Source organism: Oncorhynchus nerka, linkage group LG11 (genome assembly GCF_034236695.1).
Source record: "Oncorhynchus nerka isolate Pitt River linkage group LG11, Oner_Uvic_2.0, whole genome shotgun sequence".
NCBI lineage: Eukaryota > Metazoa > Chordata > Actinopteri > Salmoniformes > Salmonidae > Oncorhynchus > Oncorhynchus nerka.
Window position 1 is genome coordinate 39,585,709 of NC_088406.1, and position 27,082 is coordinate 39,612,790.

General features: G+C 43.7%; 1 protein-coding gene across 1 annotated transcript in view; it reads left to right on the forward strand.

Moving 5' to 3' along the window:
* LOC115118987 (neurobeachin-like) overlaps positions 1–27,082 on the forward strand; it is a 304,621-nt gene that overhangs the window by 75,139 nt on the left and 202,400 nt on the right. Inside the window, exons 33-36 of the mRNA XM_065024068.1 lie at positions 1,311–1,372; positions 10,980–11,044; positions 13,562–13,670; positions 18,070–18,236. Coding sequence (XP_064880140.1) covers positions 1,311–1,372; positions 10,980–11,044; positions 13,562–13,670; positions 18,070–18,236 — 403 coding nt within the window. The remainder of the gene's footprint in view (positions 1–1,310; positions 1,373–10,979; positions 11,045–13,561; positions 13,671–18,069; positions 18,237–27,082) is intronic.

The following is a 27,082-nucleotide window of genomic DNA, read 5'->3' on the forward strand; positions in this document are numbered from 1 at the left end:
ATGTTGTCAGTGTGGTAATCATGCCCAGACATCCTGGCCTGGCCCCTGGCCCATGATGCACTTGGAGTTGAGAGGGAGGCCCCTGGGCGAACAGAGCTGTCGTTGTGATGGCCTTCCCTCTCTCCTCTCCTTCCCCCTTCCCTCTCTCCTCTCCTTCCCCCTTCCCCCTTCCCTCTCTCCTCCCCTCTCCTTCCCCCTTCCCTCTCTCCTCTCCTCTCCTCTCCTTCTCTCTCTCCTTTCCTCTCCTTCCCCCTTCCTACCTCTCCTCTCTCTGCCTTTCCACTCCTTCCTCCCCCTACCAGTACACTGCTCCACAATGCCACATTCACCCCACTGATTTAACTCTGCCCTGCTCACAGGAAAGACATGGCCAGAGGGGTAGAGCCTGTTTAAATAGAACACATATAGTTTGTGTACCACTGTACGGCCAGGGTCCATGGTCATTAGGCCAGCATACCAGAGTATGGCCGGGGCGCTAGGGGCCAGGGTCACCCTACCACCTGACCCCCTGTGTCAGAGAGAGCGGAGTGATGGGAGAACTGGTCATTGCAGTCACAAGAGGTCAGCTGTGGTTGAATGTAGCTGTGTGTGTGTGTGTGTGTGTGTGTGTGTAATAGGTCATCTGTAGCTGTCTGTGAACTAGAGAGGGTCAGGTAACATCCCCTGTTTACAACAGTCTTAGAGGCTCAGACTGTTTCAGTGCTGTGCAAGATTCACATTATACAACAGTACACTTTGTCTCCATCCCAAATAGCACCCTATTTCCTATGTAGTGCACTCCATAGGGCTCTTGTCAACATGAATTCAATATAGAGTGAATAGGGTGCCATTTGTTACACACACTTTGTCACTTTGTCTCTATCTCAGTGGTTTGTAGGCAGCTATATTGTTTTATTATTGTAACATGTACGGTCATTTCCCATTTCCAATCCTGGCAAGCTCTTTCTTTGCATCAACGATAAAACGGAAGAGATGTTTGACATGCATGAGATGGTCTCTGTCTGTGTGTTTATAAACATGTTGACATCTCATCTCTGGTTGTTGACTCATGCTGTCAATCACACTGACTGACATCTTCATGCAACCATGCCAACGGGTCCTGGCCCCACCAACCTATAATGAATCGTCCAGAGTGTCTTCTTCTCTGGTAATGAGTACAATGTTAGCCCCTCCCACCTGTCAATGGAGAGGTTTCGCAGTGACTTATATGAAGGCGCTAGGAACTGTTGAGCCAAGTCAAACTGTCCTGTGTGTTGTATGACAACTCTGCTTCTAACCCTGTCTCGTCCTGTCCTGTCTGCTCTTACCAGGTTTGGTGTGTATGAAGTCCAGCACCTCCGTAGTAGAACTAGTCATGCTGCTCTGCTCTCAGGTGAGATTCTCTCTTTCTCCTCACACATCCCTCCTTTTCTCTCCCTCTCTGCTTCTTCCTTCCTCCCACATCCCTCTCTTCCCTCCACTGCCTCCGTTCTTTCGTCTCTACCTCTTCCTCCCTCCTTTCTCCTCTCCCTCTGGCCTCCTCTCCTTCCTGTGATGGACTCTGAAGACGAGGATGCTTCCAGCTCTAGTTCTCTGGGTCGTTCCACGAAAGAAGTCCCTTTTGCGTCCCTTTGATATTTTAAATAGAGTTTTTGCACCAATATTCCATTTAGGAATGAAGTACCCTTTAATATAGACCACATTGAAAACTCAATAAATCAGATTTTTTATATGAATAAAGACTTAAAGTGCCAAAATTCAAAAGATTTTAACCCACTGAACCCCAATATTTCTCAACGTTTTCACATCATGCTAAAGCCCTAGTTATTTTGTTGCTTTGATAAATGAATTAAAGGTAAAAATAAGTGGAGATCTGAGTCGGTTGAGCATAACATGTCAACCCTGCTAACCATAGATGACAGGCTACAAATATTTTAACAATTTAAAGAACATTGTGAAGCTTGCATTCAATTTCCCCTTCGTGTTGAACACAACAATTCTCCCTGTCACAAGGGGATTTATGATTTAAGATGAAATCGTCAGCCCTGTTACTTTATTTGGGACTAAATACAGTTGAAGTCGGATGTTTACATACACTTAGGTTGGAGTCATTAAAACTTGTTTTTCAACCACTCCACAAATTTCTTGAACAAACTATAGTTTTGGCACGTCGGTTAGGACATCTACTTTGTTCATGACACAAGTAGTTTTTCCAACAATTGATTACAGACAGATTATTTCACTTATAATTCACTGTATTACAATTCCAGTGTGTCAGAAGTTTACATACACTAAGTTGACTGTGCCTTTAAACAGCTTGGAAAATAACAGAAAATTATGTCATGGCTTTAGACGCTTCTGATAGGCTAATTGACATCATTTGAGTCAATTGGAGGTGTACCTGTGTATATATTTCAAGGCCTACCTTCAAACTCAGTGCCGCTTTACTTGACATCATGGGAAAATCAAAAGAAATCAGCCAAGACCTCAGAAAAATAATTGTACACCTCCACAAGTCTGGTTCATCCTTGGGAGCAATTTCCAAATGCCTGAAGGTACCACGTTCATCTGTACAAACAATAGTACGCAAGTATAAACACCATGGGATCACGCAGCCGTCATACTGCTCAGGAAGGAGACGCGTTCTGTCTCCTTGAGATGAACGTACTTTGCGAAAAGTGCCAATCAATCCCATAACAACAGCAAAGGAAATTGTGAAGATGCTGGAGGAAACAGATATCTATATCAACAGTAAAATAAGTCCTTTATCGACATAACCTGAAAGGCCGCTCAGCAAGGAAGAAGCCACTGCTCCAAAACCGCAATTAAAAAGCCAGACTACGGTTTGCAACTGCACATGGGGACAAAGATCGTTCTTTTTGGAGAAATGTCCTCTGGTCTGATGAAACAAAAATAGATCTGTTTGGCCATAATGACCATCGTTATGTTTGGAGGAAAACGGGGGAGGCTTGCAAGCCGAAGAACAGCATCCCAACCATGAAGCACGGTGGTGGCAGCATCATGTTGTGGTGATGCCTTGCTGCAGGAGGTACTGGTGCACTTCACAAAACAGATGGCATCATGAGGGTGGAAAATTATGTGGATATATTGAAGCAACATCTCATGACATCAGTCAGGAAGTTTAGGCTTGGTTGGAAATGGGTCTTCCAAATGGACAATGACCTCAAGCATACTTCCAAAGTTGTGGCAAAATGGCTTAAGGACAACAAAGTCAAGGTATTGGAGTGGCCATCACAAAGCCCTGACCTCAATTCCATATAAAATTTATGGGCAGAACTGAAAAAGCATGTATGATCAAGGAGGCCTACAAACCTGACTCGGTTACACCAGCTCTGTCAGGAGGAATGGGCCCAAATTCATCCAACTTGTGGAAGCTTGTGGAAGGCTACCCGAAACGTTTGACCCAAGTTAAACAATTTAAATGCAATGCTACCAAATACTAATTGAGTGTATGTAAACCTCTGACCCACTGGGAATGTGAAGACTAAATAAAAGCTGAAATAAATCATTCTCTCTACTATTATTCTGATATTTCACATTCTTAAAATTAAGTGGTGATCCTAACTGACCTAAAACAGGGAATTTTTACTAGGATTAAATGTCAGGAATTGAGAAAAATGAGTTTAAATGTATTTGGCTAAGGTGTATGTAAACTTCTGACTTCAACTGTAGGTATTTACTATAGTATTTTTTTTAAATGTAATCTCTTGAGATGGGGAAAAAAAATCATTCAATAAAACATGTGTTCTTCATGATAATGTTAAAATTAGGTGAAATAAAAAAATATTTAAAAAATCAGAAAGTTACAGTACCCAAAGGGACTAATTTCATGGAACAACCCTCTGTGATCAGTCCTCACCCCCACCCTGTCCCCTTACACCTCCCCGTCCCCTTATCTCCTCCCTGTCTCCTTACCTCCTCCCTGTCCCCTTATCTCCTCCCCATCCCCTTACCACCTCCCTGTCTCCTTACCTCCACCCTGTCCCCTTACCTCCTCCCTGTCCCCTTACACCTCCCCGTCCCCTTATCTCCTCCCTGTCTCCTTACCTCATCCATGTCCCCTTATCTCCTCCCCGTCCCCTTACCACCTCCCTGTCTCCTTACCTCCTCCCTGTCCCCTTACCTCCTCCCTGTCTCCTTACCTCCTCCCTGTCTCCTTACCTCGTCCCTGTCCCCTTACCACCTCCCTGTCTCCTTACCTCCTCCATGTCCCCTTATCTCCTCCCTGTCCTCATTTCTCCTCCCTGACCCCTTACCTCCTCCCTGTCCTCATATCTCCTCCCTGTCTCCTTACCTCCTCCCTGTCCCCTTACCACCTCCCTGTCTCCTTACCTCCTCCCTGTCCCCTTACCCCCTCCCTGTCTCCTTACCTCCTCCATGTCCCCTTATCTCCTCCCTGTCCTCATTTCTCCTCCCTGTCCCCTTACCTCCTCCCTGTCCCCTTACCTCCTCCCTGTCCCCTTATCTCCTCCATGTCCTCATTTCTCCTCCCTGTCCCCTTACCTCCTCCCTGTCCTCATATCTCCTCCCTGTCTCCTGACCTCCTCCCTGTCTCCTTACCACCTCCCTATCTCCTTGCCTCCTCCCTGTCCCCTTATCACCTCCCTGTCCCCTTATCTCCTCCATGTCCTCATATCTCCTCCCTGTCCCCTTATCACCTCCCTGTCCCCTTATCTCCTCCATGTCCTCATATCTCCTCCCTGTCCCCTTATCTCCTCCATGTCCTCATAGTGGATCAGCTCCACCTCATGTGGGACTGATCACCTCCTCTAGTTAAGCCCAATGGTGTATAGTGTCTTCAGAAAGTATTAATATCCCTTGACTTATTCCACATTTTGTTTTGTTCTAACCTGAATTCAAAATGCATTAAATCGATTATTTTTCTCACCCATCTACAGACAATACCCCATAATGACAAAGTGAGAGAAAAAAAAAGAAATTGTATATTTTAATTTACACAAGTATTCATAACCCCTGAATCAATCATTTTTAGAAGCACTTTTGCAGCATTTACAGCTGTGAGTATTTTGGGGGTAAGTCTAAGACCTTTGCAGCATTTACAGCTGTGAGTATTTTGGGGGTAAGTCTAAGACCTTTGCAGCATTTACAGCTGTGAGTATTTTGGGGGTAAGTCTAAGACCTTTGCACACCTGGATGGTACAATATATCGGCCCATTATTATTTTTTCAATTCTTCAATCTCTATCAAGTAGATTTTTGATCATTGCTAGACAGACATTTTCAAGTCTTGCCATAGATTTTCAAGTCGATTTAAGTCAAAATTGTAAATAGGCCACTCAATGTCATCTTGGTAAGCAGCTCCAGTGTAGATTTGGCCTTGTGTTTTAGGTTATTGTTCTGCTGAAAGGTGAATTAGTCTCCCAGTGTCTGTTGGAAAGCAAACTGAACCAGGTTTTCATCTAGGATTTTGCCTATGCTTATAGCTGTATTCTGTTTCTTAGTCCTTGCCAATGTCAAGCATACCCATAGCATGATGCAAACACCACCATGCTTGAAAATAGCAAGAGTGGTACTCAGTAATGTGTTGTGTTGGATTTGCCACAAACATAACGCTTTGTATTCAGAACAAATTGTTAATTTCTTTGCAAAAACCTTTTGCAATATTACTTAAGGATGTTTTGGAATATTTTTATTCTGCACAGGCTTCCTTCAATTCACTCTATAATTTAGGTTAGTATTGTGGAGTAACTACAATGTTGTTGATCCATCCTCAGTTTTCTCAAATTACAACCATTAAACTCTGTAACTTTTTATAAATCACCATTGGCCTCATGGTGAAATCCCTGGCCAGTTTCCTTCCTCTCCTGCAACTGAGTTATGAATAACGCCTGTATCTTTGTAGTGACTGGGTGTATTGATACACCATCAGAAGCCTAATTAATAACTTCACCATGCTCAAAAAGATATTCAGGGTCAGCTTTTTAAAATGTGTATTATTATATATTTTTACATCTACCAATCGGTGCTCTTTGTGAGGTTTGAAAAACGTCCCTGGTCTTTGTGGTAGAATCTGTATTTGAAATTCAATACTCGACTGAGGGACCTTTACAGATAATTGTGGAGAACAGAGATTATGTTAATCACTATTATTGAACACGGAATGAGTCCATGTAACTTAATATGCGATTTGTTCAGCACGTTTTTACTCCTGAACATATTTTGGCTTGCCACAATAAAGGTGTTGAATACTTATTGACTCAAGACATTTCTGCTTTACAGTGTTTATTCATTTCTAAAATGTTCTACAAATAAATCTCCACTTTGACATTATGGGGTATTGTGTGTAGATCAGTGACACAAAATCTAAATGTAATGGATTTGAACTTCATGCTGTACACAACAAAATGTAGAAAAAGTAAAGGGGTGTGAATACTTCTGAAGGCAAAGTATTGGCCATTGAGAGGCTTTGAAGATACCAGTCGGCCATATTAGGAGCAGTGAATGGAATTCTACATTATTTCAAATAAATGTTTTAAGGACAAAATTACATGTATTTAAGTAGTTGTTCTTGTAGTGTAGACAGTAACATTAGTAATCTAAAAAAATATATACTTTAAGGATTTGTTTTAAATATATTTGTCATGTTTATGTTTAGCTCACATAATATAACAAAACAAGCATGCATTAAGGTGTCTGAAATAGAATAAATGTGGCAAAAACAAATGTAGACATTAATAAATGCATTTCTATAGCTTCCCAAATATTTTTACGACGTTGGGGGAGTGTCAAGACATCATCCTCTTATCAGTCATCTAGTGTATATATAAACCATTGGTTAAGTCTTTTACATCTCAACGGGTCACAGTCCCAATGTAGCAGTAAGAACAGAATAGGAGATAGTTAACATACCTTCTGTCTGCAGGGCCAGTCAGTGAGTCCATAAGGAAGACATTAGGTAGTGCCTCTCTCGCTAAGTATCCAGTCTGCAGGGATGGAGGCTGCAGTAGGAGGTGCGGTGCCCAGAGCCCAGAGCTTGTGTGTAACAAACCATTTAAAATGACGAAATTCAGGAACCCTGAACCAATAGGATCATCTTCATAGGTGAAGCACTCCCAGACACCACAGATTATCAGCTTTTCTTATCTGAGCTCCTGAGCCGCGCCAATTACCCTGGCTGCAGGTCAGCCCATAGCTAAATATTCTGGGTTCTGTTGCAGGTCAGACCATAACCAGGGGTTTTGCACGTCAGCACATAGACAGAGGTTTTGCACGTCAGCCCATAGACAGAGGTTCTGCAGGTCAGCCCATATCCAGAGGTTCTGCAGGTCAGCCCGTCAGATCCCATACATACCCATGCATCTGTTATTAGAAGGCTGAGATTAAGGAGCATTCCTCTCTCTCTATTCACACAACTGCCCGAGCCTTGCAGTAGTGAATCCCGCTGTTACTGCTGTTCTTTTGAAGTTTCTGAGGGAATGTTCCCTGAGTCTTGCTCTCTCTTCTGTCTGTCTGTCTTTCTGGAGGCTAACCTATCACTGTGGCTCTGGGATGTCTACCTTCTCTTCCTACCTCCTGGATTTACTGAGGGCTGGGAGTGTCAGCGAGCCGTATACCGCCCTCACAGAGTCACCCCCCCCCCCCATTCCCCCCACCCATGACACAGATAGTATTACTGCGGCTCCAATAGTTCCTGTCATTAGGGACTCCTGGGATGAAACCCAGCCTGAGATATCGACCCGTCAACAAAGCTGAAAGTGGATATGCTGGCCTGAGTTGGAACCACAGCTAGCTTTATCCAGCAGCACTGGCAGGGATGAGCACAGTGGAACTTGTTAATCCTGATCTGATTCCATCAGTAGTGACTTTCCTGTATGGGGCTAGGACAAGGCTGTATGGGGCTAGGACAAGGCTGTATGGGGCTAGGACACAGCTGTATGGGGCTAGGACACAGCTGTATGGGGCTAGGACACAGCTGTATGGGGCTAGGACACAGCTGTATGGGGCTAGGACATGGCTGTATGGGGCAAGGACAAGGCTGTATGGGGCTAGGACACAGCTGTATGTGGCTTGGGCGGAGACTGGGGCTAAATGGGGCTAGGACACGGTTGTATGGGGCTGGGGTTGTATGGGGCTCGGATAGGCAGCACACTCTGTGTATCTCTTCACAGACGGCCTGGTGAATGAGAAGGTCAAACAGCTTTGTTTCTTGTAACAGCTTAAACACACAGATGATCTGCAGTGGATCCTGGGAGATTTACTGACAGAGAGCCTCCAGATGTGGAGAGCAGAGCAGATAAAAGACTTCAGCCTGGATTGAGATACCTCAATACTGCTGTCTGCCTGACGCCTACTGACGTTTGGGAGTATGGACGGCTGCAGAGGAACAAGAGGCTTGTGTGTAACAAACAATTTAAAATTCTGAAATTCAGGAACCCTGAACCAATAGAATAATCTTCATAGGTGAAACACTCCCAGACACCACAGATTATCAGCTTTTCTTATCTGAGCTCCTGAGCCACGCCCATTACCCTGGCTGCAGGTCAGCCCATAGCTAAATATTCTGGGTTCTGTTGCAGGTCAGACCATCACCAGAGGTTCTGCAGGTCGGCCCATAGACAGAGGTTTTGCAGGTCAGCCCATAGACAGAGGTTCTGCAGGTCAGCCCATAGACAGAGGTTATGCAGGTCAGCCCATAGCTAAATATTCTGGGTTCTGTTGCAGGTCAGACCATCACCAGGGGTTCTGCAGGTCAGCCCATAGACAGAGGTTCTGCAGGTCAGCCCATAGACAGAGGTTCTGCAGGTCAGCCCATAGACAGAGGTTCTGCAGGTCAGCACATAGACAGAGGTTCTGCAGGTCAGCACATAGACAGAGGTTCTGCGGGTCAGCACATAGACAGAGGTTCTGCAGGTCAGCAAATAGACAGAGGTTCTGGGTTCTGTTTCTCTGCCTCTACATGAAGGATCATGTTACTTCCTCCTGGAGTAGCAAGTCAGGCCTAATTCCATTCAAACAGGCAATAATGGGCTTTCCCCGAATCCCTGCAGTCACAGCCCAGCCCCTTTGGAGCCCTGCTGCTCAGAAAAAAAACTAAAGGGAAGAAAACATCTGAAGCTCCATCCCACTGTAACGGTAACTAGAGAGTTTACTGTACTGTAACTCAGTTAGACAAGATAGAATATCCCATCGGTTCAGAGTTTCCCCCCTTCTACCTGATGTCCCTTTCCTGGCGCTGCATGAGACACATCTGCTTTGATTTCCGTATATATTTTTGTCACGTGAGTGCAGTACGAGCAGATCCTTAGAAGACGGGCCGAACATGAGCCCTGTTCAAATCAGTAACAGCGGATGATGTAGCAGAGAGAGAGATAGAGGTCAGGAGAAAAGATGTGGAGACCAGATGCCCAGCATATCAGCACCGTCTCTCTCACCATAACGTAATGTGAGGTGGAACTGTGTTCTATAGCCTGGTGCAGTCTGTCCCACACTACAGGAACTATGGCACTAACATGCTACCATACACTATTTAGACAATGGCAATCTGCATTCACAAATGTTTATCCTGAAATCCTTTTAAATTTTGCATCGCAAACAATGTTTGCTTTTCTGCTACACTTAACTAAAGAGCCTCACCCTCTGTTCCAAAAGGCGGTGTGGAACTACAGAGATTTTCTTACTGTTTCTGAGATGCAGAATCTAATTTGTTAGCCTCTTCTATGAATGAGATTCAGTTGGTTTTTATACCTGACACTTGGCTAGCATTGAAAACTGGGAAACTTTTCCCCTTTTATATTTATTTTCTTTTTTTCTCTTTGTATTTTGAACTGTGGCCTGTGTTTTCCCTTCCATTTGCTCCTCAGTGAGTGAGCAGAGAGCCCAGGATCCCACAGTGCAAGGCCCTCTCCTCCGCTCCCAAACGGCTTTTTAATCATTCCCAGACAGGGTAGTGATGGTGCTGGGGAGAGGGTGGGGGGTGCCGTGGCCTTGGGGCCGTAGCCGCTCTAGGCTCAGTAGATGGCTCCCCTCTCCTCAGTCATCTGTCAGTGTGCGGACGGAGGAAATGGCTGTATTTAAAGCAGAGGATACAGTTTCATCCCCGATTACATCTCTCCTGTGTTTACCGATCTGTTCACAGAGGAAGATCTCGTCCCGAATGCCACCCTATTCCCTATTTAGTGCACTACTTTTGACCAGGGCCCATAGGGCTCTCCTCAAAAGTAGTGCATATGTTGCCATTTGGGATGCATCCGAAGAGAGCAGGCACACTCACACATGCAGGGCAGAGATTCAGCTTTTTTTAGCCAGCGCATCTCTTTGAAAGGATTCAATGACCTTAATGCCTTCTTTGTTTTGTTACTTCAATTAGAAAAAATTGAATGTCGATGTCCATTTGAATTGCAACGGAGACTGGCCTTGCAGAGAGATCCATGTGTTTCTCAGTGACTCTGTCGCTTTTTATTGCATTAAAGGGGCTGATTTTATTGTACAGGTTTTTTCGTTTTGGAAATGTTTTTCTGGTTTGTGAAGCTTTCGTGGCAAAGTGTTCCATAATTGTTGTTTTATTACTACGTTATTGTTACTTTATTGCCTCCATGGGATTTTTATTGAAAATTAGCCCATTGATATGTTTTTATAGCCATCGCCTAGTAGCGCTGATTAGAATGTAATGAGCTCTGGGCTTTTACGTCTTGAACTGTTTACAGACGGTGTTTGAATAGCAAAAGCGACAGCAGACAGCCCTGTTTCATTCTGTGGCAGAGGGGTAAGTATTTGAAGTAGGTGTTGTTAGTACACACGCAATCTATCAGAGAGTAATATAGTATTCTAATCCAAGTCAAAAAGTTTTCGCCAAAACTAAATCTCTCCAGCGTCTTGAAAAGGTAACCCCACTTAACTTTGTGGAAGGCTTTGTCTGACATACAGCCATGGAGCCAGTAGAAACAACTAACTATCCAACGTTCCTCCTCTCCGCTCCTCTTTCTATCTTCCTCTCCTCTTCTTCTCTTCCTTCTGTCTCAGGAGTGGCAGAACTCGATCCAGAAAAATGCCGGCCTCGCCTTCATCGAGCTCATCAACGAGGGAAGGTATGTATCATATTCAGACACACACACCATTTGACTTACTATCCTTGTGGGGTCCTAAAATGTATTTCCATTCTAGATCCTATTTTCCCTAACCCTAACCCTGAACATAAATCTAACTCCTAAACCTAACCCCTAACCCTAATTGTAACCCTAACCCCTAAGCTTAAAATAGCCTTTGTACTCGTGGGGACATGGAAAATGTCCTCACGAGGGAGATGGTTCCTTGCTTTACTATCCTTGTGGGGACTTTTGTGGATTTCTGATACACACACCAGCTCTGAACAGGTTGTTAGGTCCAGTGGCAGCAATAGATTAGCAGTAAGCTGCTGGCCCCTAGAGCATGGGGTGCTGTACTGTGTCATGTCAGATTTTTTGTGCTCTATAGGGGTTAAGGTAAATAAGATTGGTGTGACAGAGTGATGTAACAATATCAACACGATAGTGTTTCCCCTCTATCTGTGTGTTCCCCACCCCTCTCTGTGAGTGTAGCAGGCTCAGATCAGGCAGGGTGTTATAGAACAGATCAGCCTCCAACTCCATCTGGTGACCCATCTGTGTAACCCTCTTACATCCAAACTGCCCAGCTCCAGCCCTATACCCCAGCTATACCCCAGTGCAACCTCACTGTTCCCAACCCAGCACAGTCTTAGCCTTCTCAGGCACCTCCTGTCTGGCCTCTTTATCCAGGCCCCCTGTCCAGCCTGGATAAAGAGCCTTACTCAGTGGGGGCCACTCTGCCACACGGCTACTCTATCACTCTACTGTTCTGTCACGTGGTGCTGTCCAGGGTGCTGCTGGCTGATCTCATTTCTCCTGCATCTGAACTGCGTCCCAAATGGCACCCTATTACCTATGTAGTGTGTAGTGCTGAGCGAATAGTTATTTTTGAGGTTGTTTTGGTTCGATTATTAAACTATTTTTAATTTGGTTTCAATAAATAAATAAAAAAACATGCACAATGTGTGTTGAACGCTGTAACAACACAGAATAAAACAATGAATAAAAATCCCATGATGGAAGTGACATTACTGCTTATCACTTAATAATCATTTATTCAAATGATTTACTTTAATAACATATTTCAGTTGTTGTGTATTTTACATTTGTTTTATTTGATTACTTATTTATTTCCTTCCAAGTCATAATCAGCTGCTATTTATGCTGCCTGACAAAATCACAATTTTAGTTTGTTCAAAGTAAATAAGGCATACTTTTATGACTGCTGAATACCAACTATCATTCACTTAGATTGTGTATTTTCAGGAAGCAACTGCTCTCTAATCCCTCTCCATCGTGCATTCTTCTCTCCCTATCCATGTCTGTCCACACTAACCTAATGTAGCAGGCTTAAAATAAACACACAGACCAGACAAATAGGCACGCAATGGACTATGGTCGTTGTAGTTAATTATCACGTTTTCTGCGCTGAACTATGTAGAATATTGGCCTGTTGGAAACAACAACTCCCTACTACATCGCACAGTTCGAGCTTGATTTGATTTATCTCTAGAGAATTTGCGCAATGTGCACATTGAGCTCACAGAAAGAAGCAGAACTAAATGAAATTCAAATAATTTAATCAATGTCAGTCAATTAGTTGTTTAATAACAGAAATTCCAGATAATCGCTCAGCACTAGTAGTGCACTATATAGGGAATAGGGTGCCATTTGGGACGGAGACCTGCTATCTCTAAACAACCAGCATACCAGCCAGCTGCAGTCCTCTGAACTATAATCAACCAGCTAACCAACCTGCTGCAGTCCTCTGAACTATAATCCACCAGCTAATCAACCTGTCCTGTAGAGCTCTCTAACCTATCAGCTAACCAACTAGCTAAACTAACCAGCTAACCAAATAACTACAATCCTAGTTTAGAACACTAACGTCTAAATAAGAGGAGATAAAGAATTGTTCAGAACTCAGAGTGGAGTTGTAGTTTAAAGCTTGTTGACACTAGTATGATGAATTCTGAGGCCTCTCCCTGAGACAAAGGATGCTTCCCAAATAGCATAGTACACTAGTACACTACATTTAACCAGGGCTCTATAATGGAAATAGGTTGCCATTTGTGATGCAGAAAGAGGGTATCAGAAGCCTTATAATTGAAACAAAGCAGACCTAAGTTGGTGTAAAATGGCATAAAATCTCCACATAGTAGCCTGGCTGTTTTCGATTATTAAAAAGATTGAAGCGAGGGTAGAAGCAGGTTGAGTGTACACCAGGGAGGCTGAGGAGTCAGTCATGGGAGGAGAGGAGGCAATCAGGGCTAGAGACGACAGGGAGAGATGGAGATGAGGTTGGAGGGTCAGAAGGGAGGGGTTTGTGTGTCTGTCTATATTTCTGTGTGTTCCAGGTTGTTGTGTCATGCTAGGAAGGACCACATCATTGTGTTGACTGACTGACTGTCTAGTATTCTGTCTTTCTGTCTGTCTGTTCCATGATTCTGTGTCATGCTATTAAGGACCGCATACTTTGTGTTGACTGACTGACTGTCTAGAGTTCTGTATCTGTTCCAGATTGCTGTGTCATGCTATGAAGGACCACATCGTGCGTGTTGCCAACGAGGCAGAGTTCATCCTCAACAGACAGAGAGCAGAAGATGTCCATAAACACGCTGAGTTTGAGGTACAGTACCTTATCTAACCTAGTCAACTGACTACAGCAGCCTCGCCAGTCCTTGCTCTGGAGTGACTGACTTCAGTGGTTCATCCCAAATGACACCCTGTTCCCTACATAGTGCACTAATTTTGACCAGGGCCCATAGAAATAGAGTGGCATTTGGGAGCCATCCCGGGTCTGTGAGAGAATAGTGCTGGATTAGCAGCAGCTCAGTACTCCTGTAGTCCCTGTGTCTCTCCAGGAGGATTATGGCCCTATCATTAGGCCACTCTAAGGGATTATAATAACCAGCCTGCTAGCAATATTAGTAAGCAGACTAAATGATACGCCAGCTTCATTCATATCTGGTCTTTATTAACTTTAAGCCCGTCCAACAGTGTAATGAGTCTACCCCAGAGACGGTACTTACCCCACATATCAAACACACTGCCTGTTCTCACTACAAAGCATCAGAACACCAACACGCTCATTATTGATTTCTGTAGGAATTAGAGGTCGTCTGCAGTAATTAGACAGTATCTGCATGCCAAATGGCACCCTATTTTCTTTATAGTGCGCTACTTTTTTATCAGGACCCATTAGTCTCTGGGCAAACGTAGTACACCATATAGGGAATAGGGTTCTGTTTGGGGCGCAGTCAGTCTTTAGTAATGCCACTTTCTATGTCTAATGAATTCTTTATTAAATGGAAGGAAGCCTGAGAAGGAAAGGAGAGAGGAGCAGTTTTCTGAACTCAGGGAGATGCTCTGTTTAGAGGAATGTCATGCCTCTTTTAGACAGCAGGTAGAGCTGCTCTCTATCTTTCTCACTCTCTATATATATATATATATATATTTCTCTCTCTTCTCTCTCTCTCTCTCTATATATATATATATAAATATACAGTGGGGCAAAAAAGTATTTAGTCAGCCACCAATTGTGCAAGTTCTTCCACTTAAAAAGACGAGAGGCCTGTAATTTTCATCATAGGTACACTTCAACTATGACAGACAAAATGAGAAAAAAAAAAAATCCAGAAAATCACATTGTAGGATTTTTAATTATTTTATTTGCAAATTATGGTGGAAAATAAGTATTTGGTTAATAACAAAAGTTTATCTCAACACTTATATATACCCTTTGTTGGCAATGACAGAGGTCAAAAGTCTTCACAAGGTTTTCATACACTGTTGCTGGTATTTTGGCCCATTCCTCCATGCAGATCTCCTCTAGAGCAGTGATGTTTTGGGGCTGTTGCTGGGCAACACTGACTTTCAACTCCCTCCAAAGATGTTCTATGGGGTTGAGATCTGGAGACCGGCTAGGCCACTCCAAGACCTTGAAATACTTCTTACGAAGCCACTCCTTCGTTGCCTGGGCGGTGTGTTTGGGATCATTGTCATGCTGAAAGACCCAGCCACATTTCATCTTCAATGCCCTTGCTGATGGAAGGAGGTTTTCACTCAAAATCTCACGATACATGGCCCCATTCATTCTTTCCTTTACAGGGATCAGTCGTCCTGGTCCCTTTGCAGAAAAACAGCCCCAAAGCATGATGTTTCCACCCCCATGCTTCACAGTAGGTATGGTGTTCTTTGGATGCAACTCAGCATTCTTTGTCCTCCAAACACGACGAGTTGAATTTTTACCAAAAAGTTATATTTAGGTTTCATCTGACCATATGACATTCTCCCAATCTTCTACTGGATCATCCAAATGCTCTCTAGCAAACTTCAGATGGGCCTGGACATGTACTGGCTTAAGCAGGGGGACACGTCTGGCACTGCAGGATTTGAGTCCCTGGCGGCGTAGTGTGTTACTGATGGTAGGCGTTTGCTACTTTGGTCCCAGCTCTCTGCAGGTCATCCACTAGGTCCCCCCGTGTGGTTCTGGGATTTTTGCTCACCGTTCTTGTGATCATTTTGACCCCACGGGGTCCCACTTAAAATGATGAGAGTGGCCTGTAATTTTCATCATAGGTACACTTCATCTATGACAGACAAAGAGATCTTGCGTGGAGCCCCAGATCAAGGGAGATTATCAGTGGTCGTATGTCTTCCAAGCTGCTTACCTATTGCAGATTCAGTCTTCCCAGCTTGGTGCAGGTCTACAATTTTGTTTCTGGTGTCCTTTGACAGGTCTTTGGTCTTGGCCATAGTGGAGTTTGGAGTGTGACTGTTTGAGCTTGTGGACAGGTGTCTTTTATACTGATAACGAGTGGAGGACAGAGGAGCCTCTTAAAGAAGAAGTTACAGGTCTGTGAGAGCCAGAAATCTTGCTTGTTTGTAGGTGACCAAATACTTATTTTCCACCATAATTTGCAAATAAATTCATAAAAAATCCTACAATGTGATTTTCTGGATTTCTTTTCTCATTTTGTCTGTCATAGTTGAAGTGTACCTATGATGAAAATTACAGGCCTCTCTCATCTTTTTAAGTAGGAGAACTTGCACAATTGGTGGCTCACTAAATACTTTTTTTCCCCACTGTGTGTATATGTATATATATCTCTTTCTCACTTTCTTTAATTTTCATCAAGAAAAGGTAGGGAGTGGGATGACACAATGTTGCTAGTCATATTGGAAGTGTCTTACCCAAGTACACAAACGCACGCTCGCACGCACGCACACACACACACACACACACACACACACACACACACACACACACACACACACACACACACACACACACACACACACACGCGCACAGACCCTTCTTCTACCTCTGTTAGTAGCTTGTACATGTGAGGAGTGATGGGTTTCTTATCTTGGGGCAGCAGCCTTCCTCAAGCAGCTGTTAGATATCCTGTAGTCGAGGCTCCTTGACCTGCAAGATCAACTGGAGGAGACGGATAGATATGCAATGTCACCAGTAGCGAGGGAGGCAGCATCTCAAATGACACCCTATTCCCTGTACAGTGCACTACTTCTGACCAGGGCCCATAGGGTGCCATTTGAGAAACACCCAGAGATTACCTGGCCCTCATCCCTCCTCTGGCCTCATCCCTTCTGTCTGACAATTCTAGACAGTCTACACTTTTCATCCAGCCATGTCTCTACTTTATTACCCCTCAAAACCCCTCCCTCACTCTACCCTCCATCCCCAGACAGATAGACATTTTTACATTAGGTTGGTGTCAGGGCAGCAGCCTCATATCCTGTTAAGCGATAAATAAGGTTTGATATTTGTCACAGCGTCACATAGTAACGTGAGATGACAAGCAGAGATTGAGTTATCTGCCATTTGAAGAATATGTTGAGGCATAATATCCGACACAATTCAAATATAGGGCCGGAAATTCAATTCACTTCCAGCTTCTGTTAGCAAATTAGATTGAGTATATGAGCAGGAAGGAGCAGCCCCGTGGCGATGCAGCAAGACAATCTTATTTTAGCAGGGAGAAGATGAAGTCAGATCCTGATCGGCTCCTCTAGAATCTAGATGACCTTTTTAGATGCTTCTACATTGCCTGTAGGAGATCACTGGGTGAGTCCCACCCTATTCCATATATAGTGCACTACTTTTTACCATAGCCATATGGGTCCTGGTTAAAACGGGTGTACTATAAAGGGAATAGAGTGCCGTTTGGTACGAAGGCTCCACTTCAACATAACACATCAACACATCACACAAATGATAATTTATACATGTAGGCTACAGTACAGGCTACTTCTCTTTGTTATCCAACCTGCCCTTCATCCACAGACACAGTTTAGTTTTATATAGGGACAGATTGTTTATAATGACCCCTATGTAAACAGATGGGATTAAAGCTTTCTAAAGGACAAATTCCTCTCTTTTTCTCCATGTGAAACAAAGGACACTAGCAGACGGCAACAGTGTTTAAATCCCTCTTCACTAACATGTCCCCTGCTGATGTAGTGGAGTTCAACTGTTAACCTTAACAGCACAGGCTATAATATCTACTCACACGTGCACACAAACACACACACACACTATAATATCCTCTGTGGATCTATTGAATTGTTTTCATTTATTTTCCCTCACCACACACTTTGCGTAGCTTCCTACCAGGACACACACACATTTACATGTTTGAATGCAGTATCTAATTTCATAGGATTGCAATGGAGGAAACACAAGGACATATTAATACAAACATAACATAGCCATGCTAGCACCATGCTAACACCAGACAGACAGTTATATTTGACAGATACCTTTCAAGACACTCAAGGACACCTTACTTTAAAAGCACATACAATAAAAGTGGAAGTAATATCAAATCCTAGTGATGAATACTGTCCGGTTTTAGCATAATGTTAACACCTAGCATGGTGTTAGCATTTTGTTCGCAGGGTGTTAGCATAATCTTAATGCTTAGCATGGTTAGCATTATGTTAGCATGGCATTAGCATGGCTATGTTTATAATAAAATGGCTCCTTGTGTTCCCTCCATCAGTCTAACTGTGCCCAGTACACTGCTGATCGGAGGGAGGAGGAGAAGATGTGTGATCACCTGATCAGCGCTGCCAAGCACAGAGACCATGTGACTGCCAACCAGCTTAAACAGAAGATACTCAACATCCTCACCAATAAGCATGGAGCCTGGGGCAGCCTGGCACAGAGGTAAGACCCAGGGCTACGGTATAGAGCTGGGGCTGAAGGATAAGCTTTGGGCTGGGGTATAGGGCTGGGGCTGAAGGATAGGCTTTGGGCTAGGGTATAGGGCTGGGGCTGAAGGATAGGCCTTGAGCTGGGGTATATGGCTGGGGCTGAAGGATAGGCCTCACCAACAAACACAGAGCCTGGAGCAGCCTGGCGGCTTGGCACAGAAGTACTGACTGGGACTGGGTCTGGTGAAAGGTTTAGGGCTGGGGCTACCTGGAGCTGGGCTGGCCCAAAGGCCAAGCTAAGGCTAGGCTGGATAGCAGAACTCCCAGTATTAGCTCTACTGTACAATTAGTGTAGTACTGGGAAGGAAGGACCACCAGCTAATGTAATTTACCCAGCATCCACCAGATGATCGTGGACTACAGGAAAAGGAGGGCCGAGCACGCCCCCATTCTCATCGACGGGCTTTAGTGGAACAGGTTGAGAGCCTCAAGTTCCTTGGTGTTCACATCACCAACAAACTATCATGATCCAAACACACCAAGACAGTCGTGAAGAGGGCACGACAATGCCTTTTCCCCCGTAGGAGACTGAAAGATTTTGCATGGGTCCTCAGATCCTCAAAAAGTTATACAGCTGCACCATCGAGAGCATCCTGACTGGTTGCACTTCAGAGGGTAGTGCGTATGGCCTAGCACATCACTGGGGCCAAGCTTCCTGCTATCCAGGATCTCTATACCAGGCAGTGTCAGAGGAAGAACCAAAAATTGCCAAAGACTCCAGGTCTTTTATTTTTACCTTAGTTTATTTAGTAAATATTTTTTCTTAACTCTTATTTTTCTTAAAACTGCATTGTTTTTTAAGGGCTTGTAAGTAAGCCATTTCATGGTGAGAGTTAAAATTATTGTATTCGGTGCATGTGACAAATACAATTTGATTTGATTTGATGTTGATCAGGGACCAGGTCAACTAACTCAATAACAGACAAAGAGACTGAACCCCCCTCGGGACCGACCACCGGTCAAACAGACTGGGGGTGGGGTTGGGGGGGAGTTGTGTGTGTGTGTGTGTAGAGTGTTGTAGAGTCTCTCAGCAACCCTCTCAGTCACACAGCAGAACACCTGGTGGTGGTTGGTGGTCAGAGTCATTCCCTCCACACCTCTCCCCTGGGCCTTGAAAATTACAGATCCTTGGAGCCTTAGCTCTGCTTCCCACCACACACACACACACACACACACACACACACTCAGTGGTTGAAGGGGACCAGTGCTGAATAGTGATGCTATGGATGCTTAAACCACCAATCTGAGCAGTGTCCATTTGTCCAACTACGTGGAAAATCCTCTAAAGTTGAACTAGGCGTACGACAAGGTTTTGTTCTTAGACCCAGACTACTGTTCGCTCTATGTTTCCCCCTGTTACTGTCACGATGACACATGACATGCATGTTCGTTGGGATGTTGATGACATTGGCCATGATGTGTTAGGAAGCTCCTTATAAAACAAGATTTTCTACCAGGCAAGTATGTTAGGAACAAATTATGTATTCACAATGGCGACCTGGCGAGTGGCAAGTGCAGCAAAGGTCCTGTCAAATATTGCCTTCCTTACAGAAAGAACACCTTCAGTAATTGACTCCCCTCACTGAAACAGTAGCTTGGCTTTCCTTATTGGATTTTGAAAATGCAATACAGATGGTTAAATATGTTCACGGACATACAGATGGTTAGCTATGTTCATTAAGGGGATGTTGTTTACTCACATCGATAGAAAACACATCTGGATCATGTTTGGAGGGCTTTAGGAATTCTGCTGTGTTGTCAGATGTTTGTTGAAAAAATACAATAAACCTTCATTTAGTTTGTAAGGAGATTTCAATTGATTGAATTGAATGATTTGAGGAGTGTTTTAATGACTGCTGGTACTCTCCATGGGTTGTGTGGCGTATAGATTTAGTGATTTATACATGCATGATCCCACCTGACAAACACAGTCCTGGAAACAGATGCAATTACCTCAGAAAGATGCACATTTACCATCATTGGACCATTCATCTATGAGTATGTTCTGACTTTTAAAGGGCTCTCTTTTCCCTATACTGTATAGTGCACTACTTTTGACCAGAGCCCTATTTCCCCATGCAGCTGTACCTTACATATTGCACTACTTTTAACCAGAGTAGACAACCCGAATAGGGAAAAAGGTGCCGTTTGGATGCAAACTATAGTACAGATTGAATTACAGCTGGAATGTTATTATAATAATATAGATATCCTTACCTACAGTAGTGCATGCAACTAAATGCCTTACTTCACCCTCTTACCAGATGTTGGAGCATTGTGTATATATTTGCACACACACAGTATGTTTGATTATATGCCATGCAGCGTATAAGTAAAGTAACCTTGGCAAAACATAGAAGATTGAATTGCGGGCTGCTACTGTAGATTTACGTATTCAAATATTTATAGAATGTATCTCCGGGGATAGCATTAGTATTGGAACAAAAGGTTGCTGAGAGGGGGAGCCTTGTAAATGATACTGCAAAACTTCCAACAAATACCCATTTAATGGTGACCTGCTGGTGAAGAAAAATGATGCAATATGTTCATGAGCTCAGGGCAGTGTAGCAGCTCAGCCTTATTCAATGCAACATTAACTTTTGCTGCTCTTGTAAAATAGAAAACCCTCCAGCATTCTGAAAGGGCTGTGTGTAATTTGTGACGCTGGTTGAAAGAGTGTGTGTGCGTGCATGAGTAGGTGTGAATGCTTGCCTGCACAGAGATAGTTTTTACTTTAACCCTAACTCCTGACGGGAGACTAGCCAGAGGATATTGATCTGTGTTGAGCGTTTTAGCAACAGAATTCTATATTTAATATACTCACCCAGGTTAAACTACAGCTAATGACTATAGTGCACTATAGTATTTTGAATTAGTAGACACCATTATGATCGTAACTCTTTGTGACGAGGAGACACTGCACATGGACGGAAAGCCAATGGCTGCATCCCAAATGGTACCCTATTCCCTGGTCTAAATGAGTGCACCACATAGAGAATAGGATGCCATTTGGGATACATACAAAATCTCTCTGCGATCATATAACCTATTATAAGAATTAACCAGATGAGCCCAGGAGGTGGAAGGGCTGTGTTAAGGCAGTGTGATCATCCCAGGAGGTGGTAGGGCTGTGTTAAGGCAGTGTGATCAGCCCAGGAGGTGGTAGGGCTGTGTTAAGGCAGTGTGATCATCCCAGGAGGTGGTAGGGCTGTGTTAAGGCAGTGTGATCAGCCCAGGAGGTGGTAGGGCTGTGTTAAGGCAGTGTGATTAGCCCAGGAGGTGGTAGGGCTGTGTTAAGGCAGTGTGATCAGCCCAGGAGGTGGTAGGGCTGTGTTAAGGCAGTGTGATTAGCCCAGGAGGTGGTAGGGCTGTGTTAAGGCAGTGTGATTAGCCCAGGAGGTGGAAGGGCTGTGTTAAGGCAGTGTGATCATCCCAGGAGGTGGTAGGGCTGTGTTAAGGCAGTGTGATCAGCCCAGGAGGTGGTAGGGCTGTGTTAAGGCAGTGTGATCATCCCAGGAGGTGGTAGGGCTGTGTTAAGGCAGTGTGATCATCCCAGGAGGTGGTAGGGCTGTGTTAAGGCAGTGTGATTAGCCCAGGAGGTGGTAGGGCTGTGTTAAGGCAGTGTGATCAGCCTAGTAGGCTGTTGGATCATACTTTCTGCTTGCCTGATGATGAATGTGCAGTGTATTGAGTCGACATCACAAAATCAATAGTGTTCAAATTGAAACAGTATAGGGTTGTATTGATCTGCTGTGCTAAATCACAACGAGAAGCCTTTGATGCAGCTCTGAGACAGCTCCCCTCCTCCTTCTTCACCCCTCCCTCCCTCCTCACCCCTCTTTCCCTCCTCCTCCTCTCCTCCCTCTCTCCCTCCTCACCCCTCTTTCCCTCTTCCTCCTCTCCTCCCTCTCTCCCCCTCCTCCCATCACGGCACCCATTCAGTTTGAGCTTCACACTGATAAATCAAGTTGAAAATTGGATGTTAGAATTTTCTCCAGTGAGAGACTGATTTTCTCTGGCCCCTCCTCCCTCTGCTGTGACCCCCTGACCCCTGTCACTGGATTATAAAGTTCAGCATTGTCAAGAGAAAGGAGACGTCAAGGCAAGGCTGATTAATTAATTCTAGAATATTACACAGTGTCTTTAACTTCCAGTCTTAAACTATGATAATAACCATCCTTGAAGACAAGGCAAGTTTGTATTTATCCTCTTATTTACTGTTGTGAATGTCAATATTGTTTCTACTCTGTTTTCTGTTATAGTAATAGTATAATATGTTGGCTTTGTTTTTATAGTTCTCATGAAATGGAACTATAAAACCTTTCACTCAGTCACATCTACCTCTCATCTACCTGCATTCTGCGAACTATCTTTTGACACATGCATTTATTCAAGTTTGATACATACTGGGTTGAGTTGGTTAGAGCGTTGGACTTGTAACCAAAAGATTGCAAGATCGAATCCCCGAGCTGACAAGGTAGAAATCTGTCGTTCTGCCCCATCTCCATTGACACTAAAGGCCTCCCCTGTCCACCACTGTCTGCATCCCAAAAGGCACCCTGTTCCCTATATAGTGCCCTAACTTTGACCAGAGCCCTGTGAACCATGGTAAAAAATATTACACTATATAGGGAATAGGGTGCCATTTCAGATGCAACCCAGGCATTCCAACATGTTCCAACATGGCTGTCTTAACAGGATGTAGAGCAGGTGGAAGCAGACAGACAGGCATACAGACACAGACAGGACGTCCTTTGTTCCAAGGTGTCACTGTTGACATCAGTAGCTGCCTAAATCCCCCCACCCCTCCTCTACAGACCTTAACCCAACCTGGCTGAGCTATCGATTGTCAACATTGCAACATTGCTCCTGTATAATTACTTTTTCGGTAGCGGAAGGAATGGAGGAGAGATCGGTGGCATATATTGATCCTTGGTGAGGGGAGTGGAACGGGCGTTTCCCTTGACTAACAGAGAGTTTCATCTCTCAGTCTCTGATGAATGGCAACACTTTGCCTGTGGATAATAACTTAGTGATGGAATGGACCCTTCAGTCACTGGCTGCCTGGCTAAGCACTCCGCTGTCTCGCCTCGCCGGGTTATCCATTCTAATAGCAGCTCTGACGGGGAGGAGAGGAAAGATTGTGGGGGGGAGAGGTAGATCAAGGTCTCTCTGGGTCCTGTGTGAAGGTATATGGAGGACCAGTGAATATGATCCATTCTAATAGCAGCTCTGACGAGGAGGAGAGGAAAGATTGTGGGGGGGAGAGGTAGATCAAGGTCTCTCTGGGTCCTGTGTGAAGGTATATGGAGGACCAGTGAATATGATCCATTCTAATAGCAGCTCTGACGAGGAGGAGAGGAAAGATTGTGGGGGGGAGAGGTAGATCAAGGTCTCTCTGGGTCCTGTGTGAAGGTATATGGAGGACCAGTGAATATGATCCATTCTAATAGCAGCTCTGACGAGGAGGAGAGGAAAGATTGTGGGGGGGAGAGGTAGATCAAGGTCTCTCTAGGTCCTGTGTGAAGGTATATGGAGGACCAGTGAATATGATCCATTCTAATAGCAGCTCTGACGAGGAGGAGAGGAAAGATTGTGGGGGGGAGAGGTAGATCAAGGTCTCTCTGGGTCCTGTGTGAAGGTATATGGAGGACCAGTGAATATGATCCTGCTGGACATGATGGTGCATTTAGAAAATCAATGCAGCAGGAACCCCAACACAGCCTTGGTGATGTCTGTCCTCTGTATCTATGTATATTCAAGAGGGGAAAACAACATATTTGTAGTGGTAGTAAAGTTCCTTTGTTTTAGCTCTTTTTTTTATGTCCGCTTTTATTTGTTGTTGACCTACTGTACAGCAGCTCCTCCCTGGGGGTGGAGTTAACCTTGCAGCCAGATAATTACCTCTGAAGGAGAGCATTCACACTATCATCAGTTATAGGGGAGCAGAGAGAGAGAAGAGAGAGCTGGGAGGTGAGCCCCACCTCTGATGAAAGATTAATGTTCTACAGCGCTGGCAGGGAGCGGTTCAGACGTACTAAAACTCTGCTGTAGACTGTAGTGTCACTGTTACTGACTGTCACTGACTGTAGTCTGACTGTTACAGACTTTAGTTTGACTGTAGTCTGACTGTTACTGACTGTATTCTGACTGTCACTGACTCTAGTCTCACAGTTACTCACTGTTACTGAGTGTAATCTCACTTTTACTGACTGTAATCTCATTGTTACTTACTGTCACTGACTGTAGTCTGACTGTTACTGACTGTAATCTCACTATTACTGACTGTCACTGACTGTAGCCTGACTCTTACTGACTAGTCTGACTGTCACTGACTGTAGTCTGCCTGTTACTGACTTTAGTCTGACTGTAGTCTGACTGTTACTGACTAGTCTGACTGTTACTGACTTTAGTCTGACTGTAGTATGACTTTAGTCTGACTGTTACTGACTGTATTCTGACTGTTACTGACTGTAGTCTGACTGTTACTGACTGTAGTCTGACTGTTACTGACTTTAGTCTGACTGTTACTGACTGTAGTCTGACTGTTACTGACTGTTGTCTGACTGTAGTATGACTGTAGTATGACTGTTTCTGACTGTTACTGGCTGTAGTCTGGCTGTTACTGACTGTAGTCTGACTGCTACTGACTGTAGCCTGCCTGTTACTGTCTGTAGTCTGACTGTAGTATGACTGTAGTCTGACTGTTATTGACTTTAGTCTGACTGTCACTGACTGTAGTCTGACTGTTACTGACTGTTGTCTGACTGTAGTATGACTGTAGTATGACTGTTTCTGACTGTTACTGGCTGTAGTCTGGCTGTTATTGACTGTAGTCTGACTGTTACTGACTTTAGTCTGACTGTTATTGACTGTAGTCTGACTGTGACTGACTGTAGTCTGACTGTTACTGACTGTAGTCTGACTGTTACTGACTTTAGTCTGACTGTTACTGACTTTAGTCTGACTGTTACTGACTTTAGTCTGACTGTTACTGACTTTAGTCTGACTGTTATTGACTGTAGTCTGACTGTTACTTATGGGTATTGATGGTAGTCTTACTCTTAATGCGTTAATATGCATTCATTACACAAATTATCTTATTTCTGATGTATTGTTAGGCTGTTTTCTGAATTTACTTTGAAGAATTACAATTGATACACCATCCATGGCCATATGGTTTCCAGTCGCCTCATGTTGATGTGCAGTTTTATTTAGCTGTGTCTGTCTGTTGATGTAGAATAATGTGTCACCATGGTGATCAAAGACAGTCAGTGATATAGTACACTGATTGACAGACATGGTTTTGTTTTCAGACTTTTTTAGTCAATTAGATGCCTGAAATGTTTTTTATACCTGACCGGTTGAAAACTTTCTATCCGTAGGGATCCGTCATCTACGCTGCCTGTTTTGGGAGACGTTTGAAAGCCGATGTTGAATGTTTCTGTATTAAATGTGTTAAAAAATATCAGTATAATACTGAGTGATATGGCAGGTTTCAGAAGTATAATGGTTTGGTAGATTATTTGTTTTTGAGAGACCATCATGCAGTACTTCCTAGGGTTGCAAAATTCTGGTAACTTTTCCAAAATTCTCAGGTTTTACAGAAATCCAAGTTGGAAAATCACAAGGGAATAAGCAGGAACTCCAGTATTTGTAGAAAACCTGAGAATTTTGGGGAAATTACCAGAATTTTGCAACCCTAGTTCCTCCTTGCTTACATTTTAGGACATGGTTGCCATGTCCCCAGAGCAGAATGGTTTAGTGTGTCATGGTAATACTGACCAGTGAATCATGTTAACAGTGACCCGAGCCTAAACCATTGACAGATCATAGACAATGAATAGCTTCCTCTCATTGGTAGATGGACAGAGTGTGGACGGAGGAGAGAAGAAAGACCATTTGTTCTCAGAAGGACTTAATCTGAAAGCTCTGGAGTGTGTTTAGTGTCAGTGTCACGCGGGGCTTGGGGCACAGAGTGTGGGGCGCAGGGCAGGGCACCCCCTTCACAGGACAGGGTGTGTGTGGTGAGACACTAACCAGTCCTGCCTCTTTAAATAGACTAGTCACTGATTACTGCTATTTATTATAATTATCCCCCAGTCTCAAATGGAAGCATTTAAAGAGAATATAATTGTGTTTTATTTAATATTTTTTAGCCCTCTCTGTCAGGACAAACTGGCTGATGCTGAAACCACTATAGTTATGTTCTAATTAAAACTTAGATAGTGCTGTCCTAACTGAAACATGGTTTGTTCTGTCCTAATTAAAAACATGTTTTGTTCTGTCCTAACTGAAACATGGTTTGTTCTGTTCTAACTGAAACATGGTTTGTTCTGTCCTAACTGAAACATGGTTTGTTCTGTTCTAACTGAAACATGGTTTGTTCTGTCCTAACTGAAACATGGTTTGTTCTGTTCTAACTGAAACATGGTTTGTTCTGTCCTAACTGAAACATGGTTTGTTCTGTTCTAACTGAAACATGGTTTGTTCTGTCCTAACTGAAACATGGTTTGTTCTGTTCTAACTGAAACATGGTTTGTTCTGTCCTAACTGAAACATGGTTTGTTCTGTTCTAACTGAAACATGGTTTGTTCTGTCCTAACTGAAACATGGTTTGTTCTGTTCTAACTGAAACATGGTTTGTTCTGTCCTAACTGAAACATGGTTAGTTCTATTCTAATTAAAACATGGTTAGTTCTGTTCTAACTGAAACATGGTTAGTTATTTTCTAACTGAAACATGGTTAGTTCTGTTCTAACTGAAACATGGTTAGTTATGTTCTAACTGAAACATGGT